Here is an 8,010-nt window from a genome sequence, read left to right as displayed (position 1 = left end):
ATGAGTAGGTGTGTCCAAACTTTTGACTGGTACTGTAAGTATTCACGCCCCTTTGCAATGACACTCCAAATTGAGCTCAGGTGCATCCAATTTCCTTTGATCATCCTTGAGATGTCACTACATCTTCATTGGAGTCCACCTGTGGCCGATTGTTTGGACATGATATATCCTGTCTATGTAAGATCCCACAGTTGACAGTGCATGCGGAGCAGAAACTATACCAAGAAGTGCAAGGAACTGTCCGTAGATCTCCGAGATATATCTGGGGGAAGGGCTTAAAACAATTTGTATAGTGTTGAAAGTTTCCAAGAGCACAGTGGTCTCCATCATTGGGAAATTGAAAAAATATGGAACTACCCAGACTCTGCCTAGAGCTGGCCGTCGGACCAAACTGAGCAACCGGTCAAGAAGGGCTTTGGTCAGGGAGGTGACCAAGAACATAATAACCACTGACAGAACTACAGAGTTCCTTGGTTGAGATGGGAGAACCTGCCAGAAGGACAAGTCTCTACAGCACTTCACCAATCTGGGCTTTATGGGATAGTTGCCAGACAGAAGCCACTCCTGAGAAAAAGGCACATGAGAGCACGCCTGGAGTTTGCAAAAAGGCATGTGAAAGACTCTGATCATAAGGCAAAAGATTCTGTGGTCTGATGAGACAAAAAATTTAACTATTTGGCACAGCTCATCACCCGTCCAACACCATCCCTACCATGAAGCATGGTGGTGGTAGCATCATGCTATGGGAATGCTTTTCAGCGGCAGGGACAGGGGCGACTGGTAAGGCTAGAGGGAACAATGAATGGAGCCAAATACAGGCAAATCCTTGATGAGAACCTGCTTTAGAGTGCAAATGACCTAAGACTGCGGCGAAGATTTACGTTCCAACAGGACAATGAGCCCAAGAATACAGCCAAAGCAATGCTGGAATGGCTTCAGAACAACACCGTGAAAGTCCTTGAGTGACCCAGCCAAAGCCCAGACTTGAATCCAACTGAAAATCTGTGGAAAGACTTGAAGATTGCTGTTCCCCACCGCTCCCCATCTAACTTAACAGTGATTGAGAAAATCTGCAAGGATGAATGGGAAAATAATCCCCAAATCCAGATGTGCCAAGCTGATACAACATACCCAAGATGACTCAAAGCTGTAATCGCCTCCAAAGGTGCTTCTACAAAGTATTGACTCAGGGGTGTGACTACTTATGTACATTTCTATTTGATTTTCAATAAATGTGTTAACATTTCTAAAAATATGTTTTCACTCATTATGGGTATTGTGTGTAGATTGGTGAGAAATCAATTTAATCCACTTTGAATTCGGGTTGTAACACTACATGTGGAATAAGTCAAAGGGTATGAATTAATACTTTCAACTAGTAATTTAACTACGTTTCGCAATAGCTTTGTGGTAGTGAACTAAATTAAAATGTTCTGTAGTTAATTACTTTTTTTTTTTGCCCTGTAGTGGTGTAGCTAACTACTGGAACTATACACTACTGTTTTTGCTAAAATAAAATGTGTGAAGTAGGCACAATTATTTTTTTCGGCATCAGGCCTGCTAATTCTCACTTAAAAAACTGTTTTGTGTTTAATAAGCTAAATTACACATTTTAACATTGACTCCAGAGTGATCTGTTCTTATAATTTTGTAGTCTAGAACATATTTAGATATAATTTATCACGAAGTAGTCTAGATGTAGTGAACTACTTTTTCAAAGTAAATTGGTAGCTTGTTGGGGTTGCTTCCCGAACATCGTCCAGTTGGGGTTAAGTCCCCTAGGATCTTTACAGTAGTGTCGTAAATATAGGCTGGGTTGCCAAGCGACCATCTGATTTCAGGCTTAGGCTCACTCTACCGTAAAGTAACGAGGACCCACACAGAAGGTTAAAGTGACTTCAACGAAATACGGTAAATAATGACATTTATACCATATTTACATACCTTTTGACAATACAGTAGTTTAACAATTAAACCCTAACATATTTTTGCACAACAATGTGGAGAAAGTTTAGCGAGTCACCACACAGCGCGAGTGGCCTGTTAGTCAGTTAACAGTAGTTAGTTAACAGTCAGTTGGTCCGTTTATCAATACAGTTAGCTAGCTAGCTAAACAGTTAGCTAGACAGTGAAGTCGAGTGCAATATAAAGCACCCCATGGCTGCTAAATATAGCTAGCTACCAATAGCTAGAACTAACGTTAATAATACTAGCTAGATAATGGGCTTGTATGAAGGTCTAATTGCAACGTTGCGTTGGCTAGTTAGCTAACTAACTAGGGTTGGCAAGCTGTAACGTTAACTAGCATAGACATTTCAGAGTAGCTAACGTTACTAGCTAGCTTGCCCATTCATGTACTGTAATGCTAGCGCCTATGGCTGGTTATGGCCCCTTTTCGAGAGCTAGTAGCTAGGTAATTTTACTGAACATGTTATTGAACCTGAATTCATATTGATGCCACTAGTTGTATGAATAATAATGTACAGCTAGAGGGCTCTCTATACCAATGAACAATGTCGGAGATTTCATCAACCTCTAAGACATTGGGTGTATCAGTATTCATTAGACGAAGACCGTAGCAAACAGTTGAAAAACGTTTTGCAACGGAAACTGTTTACTCCAAACAGTTTTGCAACTAAAATGAGTTTTTATATTGGACAAATTCTAGTGCGTTCACTCACTACAATGAATGTAGAGAAAAACTGGGAAATTCAAGAGGGTGCTACGAAATGAATGTCACAACGTCGTTTTCTTTGCCCTATGTCATTATAAAGTACATATAATTCATCATTAGATTGTTCTCTACAATATTATAATCTTAATATACTTCTACTTGACAGGGTTGAGGAAATAAGAACGTTAATTTGCTGCGACCGTTGCTAGTTTAGACTGCGCCGCTCTTGGTTGTGTCTCTTCCATATTTAGTGTTGTGAAGTGGTACCATTTGGAGGTGTTTCCGCTGGTTGGACCAATCAAAATCAACTTGATACCTTCGTTATTTTCACGTCCAGATCCTTGTCTTTCATTGCCTATAACCGGGATCAATCTACGTTGAGGGGCCGTTTCTATGGCAATTTAAAGGGAAAGAGTCAGAAATACACAATGATAACAGGAACAGATTGTCTTCGCGGAGGGTGGATATTGAAATTCAGTCTTTTAGCTCTGTAAATAAATATGTTTTGTTTTGTAAATAAATATGTTTAGTCCCTATTTAGTTTTGTATTCAGCGGATGTAATTTAGAAAAAGCCCATGTTTTCATTCACGAACCTGCAGCCACTAGTTAGCTTGTCAGTTGACGTTCGAAGTTAGCCCAGTTCTGCCGCGGAGCACCGACAGAGTTATATTGAGCAGTGACCACTTTTTGATCATGCCTGTGATGACATACCATTCACTCTAAACATGCTAAATTCTCAGAGTAAATAGTCGGTAACTTTTGAACCATATATGGTAGAGCCCTGGGGTTTGGACTGTTGTTTTTCTGACATAATGGACATATTTGTATAAACCTTGAATAAATTAATCATTTTATGGGTGAACACCCTACACATTTAGGTATGTCCCTCCCCGTTTTATTCTGTTTGCTTCTGCTTGGTTCCTAACGTTATTATGGCCACAATGACTCTAGGGAAAACACTTGCATTGCCAAAACCATGATGCCACAGAAAGACCCCTTTCTAATCAGAAACCTTCAGCATCACTCTTGCTCTTCTCTCTTCCCCCCTCCTGCAGCATCATGCCGTTCATCGACCTCCAGGGGAAGTTGGGCATCAACATGGACAAATGGATGTTGATCCAGGGTGGAGAGCAGCCATACAAACGGGCGCCCCGCTGTCACGCCTTTGAGAAGGAGTGGATCGAGTGTGCGGATGGCATTGGTCAGACCCGTGCCAAGAAGGAGTGCAAGCTTGAGTTTGAGGACTTCTATGAGTGCATGCACAGAGAGAAAACGGTGAGTGTAGGATATCTGAGCTGAAGATTGTGTGAACTGTGAGGATTGATTGTGTGTGTGTGATGTTCATGTCCTTTCCCCATAAACACTTGTGATTTCATCAACCAAGACCTGTTGAAGAGTTGTCAATTGATATCCATGTCTTTGATAAAATAACTGCTTGTCATCCTACATGGGTGTCCATCCTAGGGATGTGACAAATGGAAAAATGTTATTGATGTTTAAACGTACATTCTTTATCGGTTTTCCATTAAAACGATAAATGCATAAAATTTCATGTGAATTCACAATGCAGCTACGCTGCTGTCAGCAACTGTATGGGTCTCATGGTGCGTTCCTTTCAGATGGTTAAGCATTGCACCTGTACTACCGTTACTGTACTTCAATTCCACCTTGCAAAGTTTGCATTTCCTTCTCATTTAACTTGTCAAAGTATTGCCATACGGGACTTTGATGCTGTCGCTTGCCTTTCTCTGCCATTTTTCCAACTGTTAACGACGATGACGTAGTGGTGGAGAGTCGGCTCCAAAATAATTGATTCCTCGACTCCTTGCAGTGTCAATATTCGTAGCGGAATCGGCTCCTAAGATTCAGTATTTTTGGAGGAGACTGATTAGTTGCCGTACTTCCGAGAACACAAATACTTGCATAGTGCTGATTCCATTTAGTCGACTGGTCGATTGTTTGGTCGATAGGCTGTTGGTCGACCGAGATTTCTTTAGTGGAGCAGTAGCAAAAACAATAATAAAAAAATATCATGGTGTACAAAACACCTGTCTGATTCGGGCCTGTCTGAGTGGACTAATCCATTGTGGAGGCCGTGGGGATGGCACAGTCCATCACTCTAAGGCATGTGCGACTGAAGTTGTATATGGTTAAGGACAATGGTGCAACACTAATACATTTGATAGTGGTTGCTGTCCGCGGTTCTGAAACATCAATGCGCTGTTGAATTCGCACCTTTTCCTAGACCATGTTGCTATGTGCGTAATAGCAAAGTTAACCAGCATATTGGTGTTGAGAACAATGCGGTGGTGGCAGCAGCAGAGTTAGGAGACAAGAAAACAGCCCTTGCCTTAATTGTAAAAATAAAAACGTTACAACAGAGTCTCTGGTACGCTTTACATTTATTTAGTGTTGTTTACGTTGTTCCAAGCGGTCAGAAATGTTTTATTGTAATCTATACAGCACCAGTTTGGCACACATAGTATGCATGCAGCGCTTGCTCCTTATCTTATTTTTCTTGATCTCCAGTATTTTCCACAACTAGTCAAATTTATCGCAATTCTTGGCTTGCAATGTCTCGCAACTTCAGTAAAGCAGGGCATATCATCAATGAATAGGCTAGCTAGGATATTGAGATGAGCGAGATCCAACACTTCACTTTCACATACAGTCACATAAAGTATCTGCTCATGTGCACGGGTTTGCGTCACGCTGTTCACAGCGTGGTAGACAGGGCACCAAAACAGTGGAGAAGTTGAGCTTCGCGCTTCAACGCTCTTATTGTTGCAGAAATTGACCAACTATGCTGTTTACTTTCTGCATCGACGTAAAAAACCCATTGTTTTTTGGTTAGGGATTTTTCTAAACGTTAAGGATCCCAATTTCGTTGAAACATATTACAGTTTAAACGTTCACACCCCTAGTCCATCCTATCCAGCTCTACCTGTTGTTTTTTCATTGACTTCATTGATAGTTGGAGGAGGAGGAAGCTTTGGTGTTGATTACCAAATTATGAGCGTCAAGACTATAGGAAATGCTTTTGTTTTGACCGTTTTTGTTGTTAAAAATACATTGAGTTGATTAATGAAGATAATTGTTGTTTTGATCAGCAATGAGCTGAAAAAACACACCAATACCTCTAAGAAGTTCTGAGCTTGCACCCCCAAAAAAGCTTGACCGCCTCTCTCACAACTGTCTGATGTGGATCGCTCTCTCTGTCTCTGTCTGTAGCACAAGAGGCTGTATGAGATCCGTAAGCAGCGGGACAAGATGGTGAAGGAGGGCACCTACCAGACCCCAGCTCACCACACTGGTGCTCAGGCTGATGACAGGCCTTGACCCCATTTGACCTTGTTGACCACAAGGTGTGTCCCCAACTTGTGTATAAAAATTGTTATTCAGATATCACTTTATTGTTCATGTCTAACCCTTTACAAGTTTGCAAATAAATATTATTGACCATGAACCTTGTATATGACTTTCTCTTTCTCCTTTTTTAGGTACAGTGTAGGGAGAGATGATTGGAAGAAAGGGACAGAAATGTGAAGGTGATTTATGATATGTGCACTCAGGTTTAGGTTTGTTCACTATATTTATGATCTTGGTTTTGAATGTGTTAATACTACTGATTCTATTCAATTATTTGTAATATCATACTAACTACACAATACAAGACAATATTTATTGAGCGTGAATCTGTTCGTTATTTATAACTGAGAAATTACTAAATATTTTTCAAATTAGCCTACTTGTTTTGGGACAAAAATAGCTACAGTTGAAGTACAACAGGACTACAGACCATATAACCAGCATAATTAATTTCCTTGAAAAAACTCAACATATGAGACTTCCAGAAATGACAATCAGAAATATCCTAATGATATAGCAACTCCTTATAAACCAGCCCTGCTTGGAAGTGCGGGGTTGATGAAATCTGAAATGCACTCAACTCTAAACCCTGTGACTTAATTCTGGTAAATATCAGAGTTGATGTATTAGTTGAGGAATACTCCCAAGGGACAGCTTCTCCTGATGAAAGCTAAATATGAATGGATGCTCTCTGAAATTCCAATTCAGTTACCAAGTGTTTCACTAGACCTGTTAAGATTACGATATTCTCCTTGTCACCACAAGGTGGCGCCAAGTCATTACTACAAAACCTCCCATCTACCTAATCATGTCAAATTATATTTCAAGTAAATAGGCTTCTGTTATAATGCTTGACAAAAGTTAGGGAGTGTACAGTATGATTGCATCTTGTGTTTAGTGTCAACAAAAATAAAGGGTTTATTACTTGCTGATGTATTATGGAGTGAATTTAGCCTCTAATCACAAGGGTTATTTACAAAAATTAAGAGATACCAGAGATACCAATACTGTCACAATATAGCCTATAAACAGTTTTGATGAAGTGTGTGGAGGGAGGGGCCAGGGCAGGAGCTGTATTTTTCATTAGCGCTAAAAGATTGCCTGATGTCCTGACTCCCGCCAAAGTGTTGCACCGTTACTTTTCTGATTCACTTCAGAGTCTGGTGGTTACATTGTATCTAGGCCGTGGGACAAGGTGAAAAGGCAACAGTATGGTCTAGGCCAGTCATCACAAGGTTTTAATAAAGTGTTTGGTTAAGGGGATTTTGGCCTGTCTGGGTAGCACGGCATTTTCTTTTACAAAACTATAGGCCTATTGTGCTGCTTTATTGCCTTGCAGTTGACCAGATTTATTGTCAATTACAGAAATGCGTCCTTCCCTTATTTTGATGAACAAAGGGGATTTTATAGGATATTGTTTTATTATGTCAGTAAAGTTAAGCAGTCTAATGTTACCTATTACAGCCCAAACTTATGCTACATTTTATCTTCTGAAGCAAATCTCCGGTCTAGGTTGCAAAATTGCACTGCTTTTCATTTGGCCAGTCACAGAATTGGCCTTAGCCATTGTTTGATTAAAACATCAGCAGCGAGCCCAGTTAATCCTGAACTGTCCGACAGCATTCCGTCGCGCTCTCCGACTGCTCCGTGGAGGGAGGGATGGTCCTTGTATATCGTGGCCAATGGTTATCCAGAGAGAACCATTCTTGCAAGCTATTCTCCCGGCCGGACAAGCTGGTCTGACCTGTAAGACTGGGAGGGTCCTACAAAACTCAGAAAATATTTAGTTATATAGTTACATAAATACATATTGGAGATGGGGAAGGAGGGGTCAGGAGAAACAGGGATGATAGATCAGAGGATTAAGGATTAATATGATCACATGCACATGCAAAGACAAAGCAAGACCTGTTGCAAAAGCAGTAGCTAAACACAGCTATTTCGTGTTTGCTATGCATCCACAAAT

At 40.6% G+C, this 8,010-nt stretch overlaps 1 protein-coding gene across 2 annotated transcripts; it reads left to right on the top strand.

Moving 5' to 3' along the window:
• Positions 1–1,815: 1,815 nt before the first annotated feature.
• LOC121571518 (NADH dehydrogenase [ubiquinone] iron-sulfur protein 5) lies at positions 1,816–6,370 on the top strand. Of its 2 annotated transcripts, XM_041883018.2 has the most exons (4): positions 1,816–1,911; positions 3,731–3,950; positions 5,907–6,040; positions 6,176–6,370. In XM_041883018.2, exons 2-3 carry the CDS (start codon positions 3,735–3,737, stop codon positions 6,012–6,014), a joined length of 324 nt encoding a protein of 107 aa, XP_041738952.1. In that variant the 5' UTR covers positions 1,816–1,911; positions 3,731–3,734; the 3' UTR covers positions 6,015–6,040; positions 6,176–6,370. The 2 variants fall into 2 exon arrangements, with proteins under 2 accessions (XP_041738952.1, XP_041738951.1); XM_041883017.1 differs by lacking the exon at positions 6,176–6,370 and having other exon boundaries at positions 5,907–6,141.
• The last annotated feature ends 1,640 nt before the right edge of the window (positions 6,371–8,010 follow it).

Source organism: Coregonus clupeaformis, chromosome 8, assembly GCF_020615455.1.
Source record: "Coregonus clupeaformis isolate EN_2021a chromosome 8, ASM2061545v1, whole genome shotgun sequence".
In the NCBI taxonomy this organism is placed as follows: Eukaryota; Metazoa; Chordata; class Actinopteri; order Salmoniformes; family Salmonidae; genus Coregonus; species Coregonus clupeaformis.
Note: the sequence above shows the minus strand (reverse complement) of the source record. Positions and strands in the feature narration are given on the sequence as shown.